The sequence below is a fragment of the Epinephelus lanceolatus genome, chromosome 8, assembly GCF_041903045.1.
Source record: "Epinephelus lanceolatus isolate andai-2023 chromosome 8, ASM4190304v1, whole genome shotgun sequence".
Taxonomy (NCBI): domain Eukaryota; kingdom Metazoa; phylum Chordata; class Actinopteri; order Perciformes; family Serranidae; genus Epinephelus; species Epinephelus lanceolatus.
In genome coordinates, this window is record NC_135741.1 from 2,338,982 (window position 1) to 2,355,262 (window position 16,281).

General features: G+C 46.3%; 1 protein-coding gene across 2 annotated transcripts in view; it reads left to right on the plus strand.

Annotated features, from left to right (window-relative positions):
* The window catches only part of LOC144464108 (C-type mannose receptor 2-like), a 35,265-nt gene that overhangs the window by 5,753 nt on the left and 13,231 nt on the right, over window positions 1-16,281 (plus strand). The window contains exons 2-6 of one of the 2 annotated variants that reach the window (XM_078169719.1): window positions 5,514-5,589; window positions 7,535-7,725; window positions 8,714-8,921; window positions 10,142-10,231; window positions 15,848-15,937. In XM_078169719.1, coding sequence (XP_078025845.1) covers window positions 5,559-5,589; window positions 7,535-7,725; window positions 8,714-8,921; window positions 10,142-10,231; window positions 15,848-15,937 — 610 coding nt within the window. In that variant the 5' untranslated portion in view covers window positions 5,514-5,558. The remainder of the gene's footprint in view (window positions 1-5,513; window positions 5,590-7,534; window positions 7,726-8,713; window positions 8,922-10,141; window positions 10,232-15,847; window positions 15,938-16,281) is intronic. The other variant, XM_078169720.1, reaches the window with a different exon arrangement.

Below are 16,281 nucleotides of genomic sequence, written 5' to 3' on the forward strand. Positions count from 1 at the left end.
TGGAACCAAACTCCTGGAGAGGGGCTGGACTCTCACTTTTTGCTCAGGGTGAGAGGCGCCGGGTGGGTATGGGGATACTCACAAGCCCCCGGCTGAGCGCTGCTGTGTTGGGGTTCTCCCCGTAGAATGAGAGGGTTGCCTCGATGCGACTGCAGGTCGCAAAGAGAAGGTCTCTGACTGTTGTCTGTGCTTATCCTCCGAACAGCAGTGCGGAGTACCCGGCCTTTTTGGAGTCTCTTGGCGGCGTCCTGCAAGGGGTGCCGGCTGGGGACTCCATAGTTCTCCTGGGGGGACTTCAACGCTCTTGTGGACAATGACGGAGAAATCTGGAGGGGGGTGATTGGGAGGAATGGCCTACCTGATCTGAACCCGAGTGGTGCTTTATTATTGGACTTCTGTGCGAGCCATGGACTGGCCATAACGAACACCATGTTCGAACACAGGGAGGTTCATAAGTGTACCTGGTACCAGAACACCCTAGGCCTAAGATCAGTGATTGACTTTGTGGTCGTATCAGCAGATCTGCGGCCGTGTGTCTTGGACACTCTGGTGAAGAGAGGAGCAAAGCTGTCAACTGATCACCACCTGGTGGTGAGTTGGATCGGATGGCGGGGGAGGCTGCCGGACAGACCTGGTGAATCCAAACGTGTAGTGAGGGTGAACATGGAGTCTAAGTGGGCTATGTTCAAAGCCTCCATTGTGGAGGCGGCTGCTAGGAGCTGTGGTCAGAAGGTTGTCGGTGCCTGTCGGGGCAGCAACCAAAGAACCCTCAGGCTGAAGAAGGAGGCCTTTTGGGTCTGGCTGGCCCAGGGGTCTCCTGAAGTAGCAGACAGTTACCAGTTGGCCAGAACGGCTGCAGCTATGGCGGTCACTGAAGTACTGAAGTGGGAGGAGTTCGGGGAGGCTATGGAGAAGGACTTTCGGTTGGCCTCAAGGAAGTTCTGGCAGACTGTTAAACGACTCAGGAAGGGAAAGCAGGGCTTATCTCAGGCTGTGCTCAGCAGAGAGGGTGAACTGCTGATCCCAACTGGGGACATCGTCGGGCGGTGGAAGGAGCACTTTGAGAACCTCCTGAACCTGGCCATCATGTCCACTGAGAACGAGGCAGAGCCTGTAGACTCAGGGGAACTCTCGCCCATATCCCTGGCGGAGGTCGCTGAGGTAGTTAAAAAGCTCCCCAGTGGCAAGGCGCCGGGTGTGGATGAGATTCGTCCTGAGATGCTGAAGGCTCTGGGCACTGTTGGGCTGTCTTGGCTGACACGCCTGTTCAGTGTCGCGTGGAGGTCGGGTACGGTGCCTGCAGAGTGGCAGACCGGGGTCATGGTCCCCGTCTTTAAAAAAGGGGACCAGAGGGTGTGCTCCAACTATCGGGGTATCACATTACTCACCCTCCCGGGTAAAGTTTACTCCAGGATGCTGGAAAGGAGGCTTCGACCGATTGTCAAACCTCAGATTCAGGAGGAGCAATGCGGATTCCGTCCTGGTCGTGGAACAGTGGACCAGTTCTTTACCCTTGCAAGGCTGCTGGAGGGGACGTGGGAGTTTGCCTATCCAGTCTACATGTGTTTTGTGGACCTGGAGAAGGCTTATGACCACGTCCCTCAGTGGGTCTTGTGGGGGGCTGGGGGAGAGTTACTGCCTTAAGCGAGGGAGTTCAAGTATCTTGGGGTCTTGTTCACGAGTGAGGGTAGAATGGAGCCTGAGATGGATCAGCAGGTTGGTGCGGCTTCTGCAGTGATGTGAGTGCTGCGCTGGTCTGTCGTGGTGAAGAGGGAGCTGAGCCGAAAAGCAAAGCTTTCAATTTACTGGCCCATCTACGTCCCAACCCTCACCTATGGTCATGAGCTCTGGGTAGTGACTGAAAGAATGAGATCGCGGATACAAGCGGTGGAAATGAGTTTCCTCCGTGGGGTGTCTGGGCTCAGCCTTAGAGATAGGGGGAGGAGTTCGGACATCTGGGGGGAGCTCAGAGTAGAGCCGCTTCTCCTTCTCATTGAAAGGGGTCAGTTGAGGTGGCACGTCCCACTGGTAGGAGGCCCCGGGGCAGACCCAGAACACACTGGAGAGATTACATATCTCGTCTGGCCTGGGAGCGCCTTGGTCTCCCCCAGGAGGAGCTGGAAAGTGTAGCTGGGGAGAGGGATGTCTGGGTTGCTTTGCTTGGCCTGCTGCCCCCGCGATCCGGCCCTGGATAAGCGAATGAAAGTGGATGGATGGATGGATGGATGGATAAACTAAAGTAAAAGTTCAAATCCACACTGTGAAAATACTTTATGAGCAAATATATAACCCTGGAGCCTCCTACCAGTTAGAGGTGCCTGGGAAACCTTGATCAGATGTTAAACTACCTCAGCTGCCCCCTCTGACAGAAAGGAGCAGCAGCTCTACTCGGAGCTCCCTGCAGATGTCTGAGCTTCTTACCCTATCTCTAAGGCTGAGTGCAGACACCCTACAGAGGAAACTCACTTCAGCCGTTTGTATCTGCGATCTCGTTCTTTTGGTCACTTCCCAAAGCTCATGACCAAAGGTGAGGGGTGGGACGTAGAGCCACTGGTAAAACAAAAACTTCACCTTCTGGTTCAGCTCCCTCTTTACTACAACAGTCTGGTGCACCAAATTTTTTTTTGTTTAGGATGGCAAAGGTGGGACCTGCCGACACTCCCTCTGATCGGCTAGTGCTCACTGCCTTCATTGGTTGGATTGGTTAGGTTAAGGCATTAGGAGTAAGATCGTTAGGTAAGAATATCAGGGTAAGCCAATCAGGGGCAGAGTAGGGCAGAGTAGGGCGGGTCATACCGCCGCCATCCTGGGAAAAAAAAACAGCTGACATCGCACCACCCAAACTGCCTGTCTGTCGCAGACTCACATTTTACTCACATTCGTGAACAAAACCTGGAGCAGCAACTCCCTCCCAACCCAGGGGGGACAATCCACTTTTTGATTTGTTTTTGATATCATTTTATTCTACATGTTCAAAATAAAATAAGTCAATCAATCGATAAATCGAACTATTGTCCAGCAAAGAACCATGGCCTCGGACTCTCCTCTCGACTGCTTCATACTTGGCTGCAAACTGCAGAGTGTGCTGGAGATCACAGTCTGATGATGCCATCAGAACGACATCATCTGCAAAGAGACATAATTCCCCAAAGTGGACACTTTCCTCCCCCGTCTGCACCTTGAGATCCCATCCATAAATATCACACACAGAATCAGTGACAAGCTACAACACTGGAAGAAACAAGACCCATTGAAAACATGTACGACTTTGTACAGAGTTTACGGACACACAGTGTCATTGGCCATACATGGATCAGAAGACTCGTAGCAGTGACACCAGTACCCAGTATTCCCTCAGTACCCTCCACAGGACTCTCCACTGGACACATCATAAGATGTGTTTTGTGGACTAGGAGAAATCTTATGATGACCCCTCTATCAGCCCTGCAAGGGTGAAGAGCTGCTCATGTTTCACAGCCACAACGGAAAACGCATTCCTTGTCCTGAATCCGATGTTCGACAATCAGTTGGAGCCTCTTTCTAGCACCTTGGAATAAAATTTCACAGGGAGGGTGAGCCGTGTGTTACCCCGATAATTGGAGCACAGCCTCTAGGCCCCTTTTTTAAAAATGGGAACCACCACCCCGGCCGCCACACCACATGCACTGCCCCCGACCTCCACGTGACACTTAGGTTTTATATTTGCAGATAATAATACATCATAATTTATTTGTTGATTAAATTTAGTGTTATTAATCTGAATCTGCAAAGTAACTGAAGTTAGTAAATAAATGTAGTGGAGTATTTGCCTCTGAACTGTAGTGGAGTAGAAGTATAAAGTGGCAGAAAATAGAAATACTCAGGTTAAGTACAAATATGTTCTTATATCATACTTAATGTACTCAGTTACTTCATCCGATGAACTCAGCTAAATTTTAAAAATCTAATTCATGGTGAAGGGTCATGCATTTTCCACCAGTCACTTCGAAAAGCTCAAGGAAAAATATTTGTGGCTACAGGGGGGATCAAAATAAAATAAATAAATAAAATAAAAATCAGCCAGCCACCCTCCTCCTCTGATAAGTTAAGAACAGTCCCTTCAGTGCGGTGAGGTTTGTGGACCGTTACCAGCCACAAAGAGAGAAATGTGAGCGGCTCGTTTCTCCTCTGACACGTCACATACCTGTGTGCCGCCACGGCTCGGCTGTTCAGGTACTTCTGGGCAGTCATGACACCAACGAAGAGGAAGTTATTGGACCTTGAGCCGGACTTCTCTGTCACTGGTAAACCGTTATCTTGCGGCGGTGGCCATAGTGCTCCACCGTATTCCTGTCTGTGACCCCGGTTCAACCCACAACCTGCAGGATTCACCTTTTGTTTCTGCTGCTGGTTGAAATCTGTACTCGCACAGCGTGCTCCTGAATGATTTCTTTTGCTCGCACAAAACTATTTTTAGTCGCAAATGTGAGTAAAATGCTTGCACCATAGAGCTCTGGTCTTAGTCTAACACCAAGTCAGTTAAACTTCAGGGATATCAGTCTGTCCATTTAGGAAGCACAAGTGATTGTGAATCAGTTTCAGCTGCTTTAGTGCAAATCTAAGTGGCAACAGGTGCAATGGAGAGGCAAAAGCAAGACATCCCCCAGTAAGGGCAGCTTGAGGCAGTACCTGCAGCCAAATCAGGTTGCACAGGTTGTCCAGCTCCTCCAAGATGGCAAATCTATACTTGCAGTCGTAAGAGTGTTTGCTGTGTCTCCCAGCACAGTGTCAAGAGCATGGAGAAGAACCCAGGAGACCGGCCGTTACACCAGGAGAGCTGGACAGGGCCGTAGAAGGGCATCAACCCAGCAGCAGGACCGGTGTCTGCTCCTTTGTGTGTGTGTGTGTGTGAGGAGCACTGCCAGAACCCTGCAACATGACCTCCGGCAGGCTACTGGTGTGCATGTTTCTGACCACACTGTCAGGAACAGACTCCATGAGGGTGGCATGAGGGCCCCACGTCCTCTACAGGGACCTGTGCTCACAGCCCAGCACCGTGCAGCTCAACTGGCATTTGCCAGAGAACACCAGAATTGGCAGGTGATACATTTCTATGGCATAATCATTTTGATCTGGTAAAGCAGAAGCCAAGAAGTGAGATTCTGGTCTTAACTCAGTTTTGACAGAATATGTAGTTTGTAACACACTTTGTCTTTGTACAGCAGAACACTCCTGCCAAATGTTTTAAAGTATGAAAAAGTGGATCCCTTGTAGAATGAATCTTTCTAATGTAATGGAAATGTCACTGCCTTTAAATGACTAATGATCATTCACTACAGAGTGTGGTCACTGTTTGTGGCTGTAGTCCATCAACATGGCAGGCCTGTCAGACATGTTTTTGAAAACAAGGAAAACTGCTGAGTTATTTGCATAATATGTAAATAATTGTTTAGTCAGAACACTTTCCATGAAGTTAAAATGATAGTGAGGTACTGTGAGGAGTTTGTGTTGAACATCAGGAGCTATTTCAACAGCTGCAAGTCTGAAGTCACGTATTCAACAAACTGAGAGCGAACAAGATGGACACAGTTCTTCTGCTCATCACAGCAGGTCAGTGTTTGTTTTATCAATGTTTATTCTTCTGTTACAGCACTTTGATATATCCCTGTGTGGTACACATTATGATGCCAGCTGGGGAAAATAAAAAAGAAGAAATTGTTTTCATATAATATACTGAGTGAACATAATAACATTTAAAGAAATGTTCAAGACATATTGTTATAGGGGTACATTTTTGGGTATGTTACCTTAAAGCAACACAGTACTCTGATGGTAAGAAATTAAAAAAGAGGGTTATTGTTTAGAATATTCATCAAATTTAATATAATACCAATGGAAAACGTACAAAAACCATTTGAAATTGTAAAACATTAAAAACGTACTCTTTTCATAAGGTTGTTTGAACGTTTCCCTCAGACAACACTGTACCACTGTGGAACAGCCCATAGGAACCTAAGCATACAGTCTGCTCTGCAGAGAGGACTGACTGAGTGCACTGTTATAGTCGACTGTACATTGTCACACTCTGAACTTTATTGAAGCTATATATTATAAACATATCAAAAATAGACGACCGCACACTGAATAGACTTTACTGTGGATTTATTGAAAACACAGGATTTGAGTCCTTTTCTATGACATAAATATTAACTTGTGTCTCCCTCTACAGGTAATCTGGACCCGTAGGGAGAGATGAGTCACTAGGTCTCCTGTCACTCACCCCTTCCATTTAGCGTAGAGAGGGACAGCTGTAGGACCTGTAACCCCCCTTTTTAAAAAAACATTCTCAACACTTCCTATTCAGTCGGCTGTATAATGGTGAATTGAAATAATATAAAATTGTGTAATTCTTGTAACCGTCTATTGATCTAACTATGTTTTTTAAGATGTAATTTTGTACAAAATTATTATGCTCCAATTGGAGAAATGTTTATTTTTTGATATATGTCAGTGCACTGGAGAAAAAAATGAAGTGAACGTACTGATAATTTTCTATTCAATTGGTTGTATAATGGTATCAATTTAAACGATATAAATTGTGTAACTCTTGTAATTTTCCATTAATTTTGATTTTTTATTTTGTTTTATTTCATTTTGTACAACTTAAAAAATTATATTGTTTTATTTTTTGGAAATCTGTTAAAGCACTAAAAGAAAAAAGAAAAAAATGAAGTGAACTGACTCAAGAATCAAGTCACGTGAGTCTTTATCACACCTGTGAATGTTCAGGTAATTGTGATGAGTGAACCTGAAGAAGCCACAGGCGAAACGCGTTGTTCGCTCTCAATAAATTCACAGTAAAGTCTATTCAGTGTGCGGTCGTCTATTTTTGATATGTTACTTAAGATGTTCCTGCGATCGACCAGCACCTGATCCCCTATATCGGCTGTGCAGAGGGAGTTTTTTTTAATATATATTATAAACTTAGCTCGGTCATTTTGTAGAGATAAACACAAAATCCTGATGACCTTTATGCATTTGAACAGTATATAAAGCTAAATAACCAAAAACTGTCATGGTGGGAATACTAAAGTAAAAGAACTTCATTACAAGAAGAAGTCCTGCATTTAAAATCCTCTTTGAAGGAAGGTTTTACAGATTTTTAAGTCTGTCTAGATGCATGTTAGGAGAGAAAATCTGTTACTGTCCAGTATGAACAGGAGGAATGATCACAGCAAACAAAAACTGTTTGAATCTACATATGTGTATATGACAAACAAGATGTACTTAAAAGTATCAGCAGAAAAGTACTCACTGTGAAGGGAAATGTCTCCTGTGACTCATTCTGTTATTATGATTTATTTGATTTGATTGTTTTTTTATTACACAACATCTCAAAGTCAATTCTCTGTTGTATGTTAATGCTAAAAAGTCCATATGATTAGTCCAGGACAATGTACTGTCTATGTGACCTAAATGAAACATTACAAAGTGAAGAGATATAAAAAGTCATTTATAGTCTGAATCTGATCACTATGCATGTGTGTCACTACAGGGCTGTGTGCTGTCTCATCACATGCTGAATGTCAGTACCATTTTGTTTATGACCTGAAGACCTGGACTGAAGCACAAAGTTACTGCAGAGAGAATTACACAGACCTGGCTACTGTCGACAACATGGAGGACGTGACGACCCTGAACAACATGATAGATACAAGCAAACTGGTCAACCCAAATGGATGGAACGTTAGTTCACTTTTCTCTGTCTTTCATCTAAAAGTAATTTTTGACAATAATGTTAAAGACAGGTGGTTTAAAAGTATTAAAATCTGATCCTACATAGTAACTATAGTAAATATCTCCTGTAAAATGTAGTAGAGTAGAAGTATAAAGTGTTTTTAGTATAAACTTCCCTCATGGTGTTTGAGCAGACAGTGTTTCCCTGTTGAGCTGCAGTGGAGAGATGGTAACAAAAGGAGGAAGACTCTAACTTTGGAAGATCTCCACAGACAGATGAAGCCTCAGATTAACTTCACATCAATGTTTGAATATATTTTACACAGAACGAGGACTGTAGAGTTTGTTCCCCAGCTGTAGCAGCTCAAAATAATAATAATAATAATAATGATAATACTATTCAGCATATAATGTCAGAAAACCTGAGTGCTTAATTAGTAATTAAGAGTTTTATGCCAAATGTAATAATGTAGGAAAATGATTATGTATAAACTAAGTAGAAAAATGTTGAATAATGTCATTAATTCAGTGTATGATGTGATCATTTAAAGAAAAGAGTACTCTCCTTGTTTCTTAGAGCAAAGAAACTCTTCTAATTTTACATGACACCAGTGTTATTACAAAACTGTTATCGCGTACATTGAAATTATTTCATTATGAGTTGCAACAGCATCACTTACACTGAAAGTCCAATATGAGGGGATCTCTTAATGTCCAGTATGAACAGCAGGAATGATTACAGGAGGCAAAACTTGTTTCACTGTTCATATGAGCTCCTGAATATTGTTTTAAGACAGATTTAAATTTTGTGAACCTGTCCTTTAAGAGTTTTACAGATTGAATCTCTCAGCTGTAAAATCCTGTAATAAAGTGGTGGAGGATCAGACTGACAGGCAGCATCAAGACTGTTAATGGGAAGTTTATGTAAAAATGTTGCCTTGAACAAAAGCTAGAGCGAGGTCTAATTCTTTATCTCACTGTCAAATATTGCTTTTAGGGAACCTGGATCGGACTGGACAAAGGGGAGGCCCTGAGCAGCTGGAAGTGGTCAGATGGAAGTAACTCCTCATTTAGGGCCTGGATACAAGGGCAACCTAACAACTATGGAGAGAATCAGCGTTGTGTGTGTGCAGACTTTGGCTACTCCGGACAATGGCGCGACTTGCACTGTGACATCAGGATAGCGTTCATTTGTTACAGCACACGTGAGTTCTGACCCGTTATTCAAATTGTATTTGGATTTCTATAGCAACATATAACAGCAGCATATAATAAACATATATGAATAATCCACAGCATCCACAGTCTTTAAGTGCTCCTGTTCAATAGTCTGACCGCCTGGGGGTAAAAACTATCTCTGAGGCGGGAGGTTGGAGCTCTGATGCTCTGCAGATGCTTCCCTGAGTGAAGATAAGAGAAAAGGCTGTGTGCTGGGTGACTAGTGTCCTTTAAAATACAAAGTGCTTTCTTCCTCCAGCAGGTGGTGTACATGTCCTGTATCTGATGTAATGGTGATCCTATGATTATTGACGCTATTTTCACCATCCTCGTCAGGTGTTTATGATCCTGTGCTGTTATGCTGCCAAACCATACCAGTATGCATCCAGTCAAGGTGCTTCCTATTTTGGACTGGTAGAAGTAGATGAGGGTTTTTGTTGACATGCTGTGTTTCCTCACACACCTCAGAAAGTCAAGTCTCTGTTTTGATGACACAACTGGTGTTCAGAGACCAGAGGGGTATTCCAGGTAGGAGGTTCAACAAACTCCGAGTCTAATCCTGAACTCTGACTTGACTCTGAGTATCTGGTTCCAGCTTATTTTACACCTGTGGAATTGGAGGTGCTCATGAATGCCTACAGCCAATATGAGCATATATTTTGTGAAAAAAACAGTGCTAAAGCTGCCAAGGGAAGAGAGGCAGCATATGAAATTTAGCAAGCAGAATTGCCTGTAATGGGATGTTGGTGGTTTAGTGGATAGAGCAGGTGTCCCATATATATGGCTTTGCGGCAGCGGCCCGGGTTCGACTCCGGCTTGTGGCACCTTGCTGCATGTCACTCCCTTTGTCTCTCTCCCCCTTTCACGCTCAACTGTCCTGTCAAATTAAGGCAAAATGTCCCCCCAAAAAAAGATAGAAAGATATCCTGAAATTCGATAACAAATTGGGAAAACTGTAAAACTAATGTGTGACTATATAATTGCAGTGCAACCTCTTTTATTTTAGTGTTGTCATTTTTATCATTATTAATATTATTATTATAATGTCATTATTAGTACTGTTGAATGTTCCAGTTTAACCTTGTTACTAATTACAGTAAATGTAGGTCAAATAAAATAAAATCTATTTGTACAGTGCTTTACTTTATATGAAGTAGAATGACACAACAGACTTGGATGGATGGATGTACTGTATGTTTGAATACAGCTACAAGTCAGACAACAAGCAGCAGCACGGCTGGATTCAGCACACCACCTCACTATCTCACGACTTCCAGTGAGACACAGCCTGAATCAGGTGAGTTCTGTAACTGTATGTTACTGCTGCAGTCATGTTTCTAATGTAAATATGGCCAAATCCAGAAACATTTTTGCTACAATTCTATCAAATATTCACAAATACTCTTATCACAATATTCACATCACTTACACATGCAACTCATCCTGGCCTGTACATCTGGAGTGTTGTTGTCCATTTGTCCACACATGGAGAATATGAAAGTCTACTTTTACAAAGGCCATGCCTTTAAACATTTCTAAATCTCCATAGCGACAGAAAACAATGGGAACTGTAGCTTGCACACAGATCCCAGTTTTCATTTGAATGCAATATTGCCACATATTTGACTTTTTAAAAGGAGTCCATTCAAGAATACCAACAGTATCTATTATTAAAATCTGTCTTGCATACTTGTATTATTATGGTAAAAGATCATGATGGAAATCAACGAGAGCTTGTGTACCTGGCCCGGAGGGTTACCGGGGCCCAGCCCTGGAGCCAGGCCTGGTGTCGGGGCCTGTGGGCGAACGCCTGGTGGCCGGTCCGTTGCCCATGGGGTCCGGCCGGGCCCAGCCTGAACTGGCTACATGGGCTCGTCCTCCTGCAGGCCCACCACCTGCAGAGGGATCCAGAAGGGTTTGGTGCAGTGTGGATCAGGCAGCAGACCAAAGTGGGGGCCTTGGCGGTCCGATCCTCGGCTACAGAAGTTGGCTCTTGGGACATGGAATGTCACCTCTCTGGCGGGGAAGGAGCCGGAGCTTGTGGAAGAGGTTAAGCGATACCGGCTAGATACACCTCGACACATAGTTCCGGCTCTGGAACCCAAGTCCTTGAGAGGGGTTGGACTTTCTCCTTTGCTGGAGTTGCTCCGGGTGAGAGCCGGAGGGCCGGGGTGGGCTTTTGGATAGCCCCCAGACTCTCTGCCTGAATGTTGGGGTTTACCCCAGTAGATGAAAGGGTTGCTTAAAAGGTTCTGTACTGAGCTGGTTTAAATCTTATTTATCTGATCATTTTCAGTTTGTTCACGTTCATAATGAATCATCCTTACGTACCAAAGTTTGTTTTGGAGTTCCGCAAGGTTCTGTGCTCGGACCAATCCTGTTTACTCTATATATGCTTCCTTTAGGTAACATCAATAGAAATCACTCTATAAATTTCCATTGTTATGCAGATGATACTCAGTTGTATTTATCAATGATGCCAGAAGAAAGTAATCAGTTAACTAAACTCCATAACTGCCTTAAAGACATAAAAACTTGGATGAGCACCAATTTCCTGATGTTAAATTCAGACAAAACTGAAGTCATTGTTCTTGGCCCCAAACAACTCAGAGACTCTTTATCTGATGACATAGTTTCTCTAGATGGCATTGCTCTGGCCTCTAGCACTACCGTAAGAAACCTCGGAGTAACATTTGATCAAGATTTGTCTTTTAATTCTCATTTAAAACAAACCTCACGGACTGCATTTTTTCATCTGCGTAATATTGCGAAAATTAGGCCTATCCTGACCCGAAAAGATGCAGAAAAATTGGTCCACACTTTTGTTACCTCAAGGCTGGATTACTGTAACTCTCTATTATCAGGTAGCTCTAGTAAGTCCTTAAAAACTCTCCAGCTAATTCAGAATGCAGCAGCATGTGTACTAACAGGAACTAAGAAACGAGATCATATTTCTCCTGTTTTAGCTTTGCTGCACTGGCTCCCTGTAAAATCCAGAATTGAATTTAAAATCCTACTGTTAACTTATAAAGCTCTAAATGGTCAAGCTCCGTCATATCTTAGAGAGCTCATAGTGCCATATTATCCCACCAGAACACTGCGCTCTGAGAACGCAGGGTTACTCGTGGTCCCTAAAGTCTCCAAAAGTAGATCAGGAGCCAGAGCCTTCAGCTATCAGGCTCCTCTCCTGTGGAATCATCTTCCTGTTACGGTCCGGGAGGCAGACACCGTCTCCACATTTAAGACTAGACTTAAGACTTTCCTCTTTGATAAAGCTTATAGTTAGGGCTGGCTCAGGCTTGCCCTGTACCAACCCCTAGTTAGGCTGACTTAGGCCTAGTCTGCCGGAGGACCCCCCTATAATACACTGGGCACCTTCTCTCCTTCTCTGTCTGTCTCTCTCTCTCTCTTGTATTCTATTACTGCATCTTGCTAGCTCAGCCATTCTGGATGTCACTAACTTGGCTTCTTCTCCGGAGCCTTTGTGCTCCACTGTCTCTCAGATTAACTCATATCGCAGCGGTGCCTGGACAGCGTTACGTGTGTGGTTGTGCTGCTGCCATGGTCCTGCCAGATGCCTCCTGCTGCTGCTGTTATCATTAGTCATTAGTCATACTTCTACTGTTATTATACACATATGATTATTGTCACACATGTATACTATCAGATATTAATACATACTTTCAACATATTGTGCCACAGTAGCCAGAACTATAACTATAATATTATTACTTTCAATAATGTTGTTGTAAGCTACTGTCATTACCTGCATCTCTCTCTCTCTCTCTCTCTCTCTCTCTCTCTCTCATTGTGTCATGCAGATTACTGTTAATTTATTATGCTGATCTGTTCTGTACGACATCTATTGCACGTCTGTCCGTCCTGGAAGAGGGATCCCTCCTCAGTTGCTCTTCCTGAGGTTTCTACCGTTTTTTTCCCCGTTAAAGGGTTTTTTTGGGGGAGTTTTTCCTGATCAGCTGTGAGGGTCCTAAGGACAGAGGGATGTCGTATGCTGTAAAGCCCTGTGAGGCAATTTGTGATTTGTGATATTGGGCTTTATAAATAAAATTGATTGATTGATTGAATTGATTGCTTCCCTGCGCCTTCTGGTCTGGGAACGGGTCCTGACTGTTGTCTGCGTTTATGTGCCGAACAGCAGTGCAGAGTACCCGCCCTTTTTGGAGTACCTGGGACGGGTGCTGGACAGTGCCCCGACCGGGGACTCCATTGTTCTGCTGGGGGACTTCAACGCTCACATGGGCAATGACAGGGGGACCTGGAGGGGCGTGATTGGGAGGAACGGCCTGCCCAGTCTGAACCTGAGTCGTGTTCAGTTATTGGACTTCTGTGCGGGTTGCAGTTTGGCCATAACTAACACCATGTTCGAGCATAAGGATGTCCATCGGTGCACGTGGCACCAGGACAGCCTAGGTCGCAGGTCAATGATCGACTTTGTAGTCGTATCATTTGACTTGCAGCCATATGTTCTGGACACTCGGGTGAAGAGAGGAGCAGAGCTGTCAACTGATCACCACCTGGTGGTGAGTTGGATCAGGGGGCAGGGGAGGACACCGCGTAGACCTGGCAGGCCCAAACGAGCAGTGAGGATCTGCTGGGAACGCCTGGCGGAAGAACCTGTCAAGATGATCTTCAACTCCCACCTCCGGTAGAGCATCGACCGCATCCCAAGGGCAGAGCGGGACATTGAGTTTGAATGGGCCTTGTTCTGCTCTGCCATTGTAGAGGTGGCTGTCGTGAGCTGCGGCCACAAGGCTGCTGGGGCCAGTTGCGGCGTTAATCCCCCAAACCGCTGGTGGACACCAGAGGTGAGGGGAGCCGTCAGGCTGAAGAAGGAGGCCTACAGGGCATGGTTGGTCTGTGGGTCTCCGGAGGCAGCTGACGTTACCGGCGGGCCAAGCGGAGTGCAGCTGCGGCAGGCAAAAACTCGGGCGTGGGAGGAGTGCGGTGAAGCCATGGAGAAGGACTATCGATCGGCTCCAAAGAGGTTCTGGCAAACCGTCTGGCGCCTGGGGGGGAAGGCGGCAACTTGCTCACATTGTTTACAGTGGGGGTGAGGAGCTGCTGATGTCAACTGGGACATTGTCGGGTGGTGGAAGGAATACTTTGAGGAGCTCCTTAATCCCACCAACACGTATTCCAGTGAGGAAACAGAGCCTGGGGTCTTGGGGGCGGGTCGTCCAATTCCTAGGGCAGAAATCGCCGAGGTGGTGCAGCAACTACATGGCGGCGGAGCCCCGGGGGTGGGTGAGATTTGCCCTGGATATCTCAAGACTCTGGATGTTGTAGGGCTGTCCTGGCTGACACGCCTCTGCAACATTGTGTGGACATCGGGGGCAGTGCCTCTGGAGTGGCAGACCGGGGTGGTGGTCCCCATCTTCAAGAAAGGGGACCAGAGGGTGTGTTCCAACTACAGGGGGATCACACTCCTCAGCCTACCCCGTAAGGTCTACGCCAGGGTGCTGGAGAAGGGGGTCCGGTCGATAGTTGAACCTTGGATTGAGGAGGAGCAATGTGGTTTTCGTCCCAGACGCGGAACCGTCGCCAGGGTGCTGGAGGGGGCATGGGAGTGCGCCCAACCAGTCCACATGTGTTTTGTGGATTTGGAGAAGGCTTACGACCATGTCCCCAGGGGCATCCTCTGGGGGGTGCTCCGGGAGTATGGGGTTGGTGGCCCCTTGCTAAGGGCCATCCAGTCCCTGTACCAAAGGAGCACGAGTCTGGTTTGCGTGGCCAGCAGTAAGTCGGACCTGTTCCCGGTGAGGGTTGGACTCCGCCAGGGCTGCCCTTTGTCACTGGTTCTGTTCATAACTTTTATGGACAGAATTTCTAGGCGCAGCCGAGTGGTGGAGGGTGTCAGGTTCGGTGACGGGAGGATCTCGTCCCTGCTTTTTGCGGATGAGGTGGTCCTCCTAGCTCCATCAAACAGTGACCTCCAGCTCTTGCTGGGATGGTTCGCAGCCGAGTGTGAAGCGGCTGGGATGAGAATCAGCACCTCCAAGTCTGAGGCCATAGTCCTCAGCTGGAAAAGGGTGGATTGCCCACTCCAGGTCGGGGGGGAGGTCCTGCCTCAGGTGGAGGAGTTTAAGTATCTCGGGATCTTGTTCACGAGTGAGGGTAGGATGGAGTGGGAGATTGACAAACGGATTGGGGTGGTGTCAGCAGTGATGCAGGCGCTTAACCGGTCCGTTGTGGTGAAAAGGGAACTTGGCCAGAAAGCGAAGCTCTCGATTTACCGGTCGATCTACGTTCCAACCCTCACCTATGGTCACGAGCTCTGGGAAAGAACGAGATCGCGAGTACAAGCGGCCGAAATGAGTTTCCTCCGCAGGGTGGCTGGGCTCAGCCTTAGAGATAGGGTGAGGAGCTCGGACGTCTGGGAGGAACTCGGAGTAGAGCTGCTGCTCCTCCGCATCGAGAGGAGCCAGTTGAGGTGGGTCGGGCATCTGGTGAGGATGCCTCCCGGACACTTTCCTTGGGAGGTGTTTCGGGCATGTCCAACCGGGAGGAGACCTCGGGGCCGCCCCAGGACACGCTGGAGGGAATACATCGCCCGGCTGGCCTGGGAACGCCTCGGGATTCCCTCGGAAGAGCTGACAAAAGTGGCTGGGTAGAGGACTGTCTGGGCTGGAGCTCGCTTCAAATATTTATTGAAAGCGCTTGAGCCATGCTACAGCGTCCCATGCCCTGCGCACATCAGCCAGTCTATGGTCCCTGCCATTTACAAGCTCAGGAGTAGGGGGGTGGGGGGGACCCTAATCCCGCCTAGGTCACCAAAGTGGCTAGAGCCGGCTCTGTGTATTTGTACAGTGCTTCACTTTATATGAAGTAGAATGACACAACAGACTTAAAGCAGTGGTGTAACAGTATGGATGTACTGTATGTTTGAATACAGCTACAAGTCAGACAACAAGCAGCAGCACGGCTGGATTCAGCACACCACCTCACTACCTCACCACTTCCAGTGAGACACAACCTGAATCAGGTGAGTTCTGTAACTGTATGTTACTGCTGCAGTCATGTTTCTAATGTAAATATGGCCAAATCCAGAAACATTTTTGCTACAGTTCTATCAAATATTTACAAATACTCTTATCACAATATTCACATCACTTACACATGCAGCTCATCCTGGCCTGTACATCTGGAGTGTTGTTGTCCATTTGTCCACACATGGAGGCTATGGAAGTCTATTTTTACAGTGTCAATAAGGAGTTCTAATGAAAAATGGTACCGTTCCAACAGATACTCATTGGTGAAAGACAGCACATCTAAACGGGGTGTGAAGATCCTCTCCCGGCGTAAGGCATTGTGAATTAATTCTGCCTC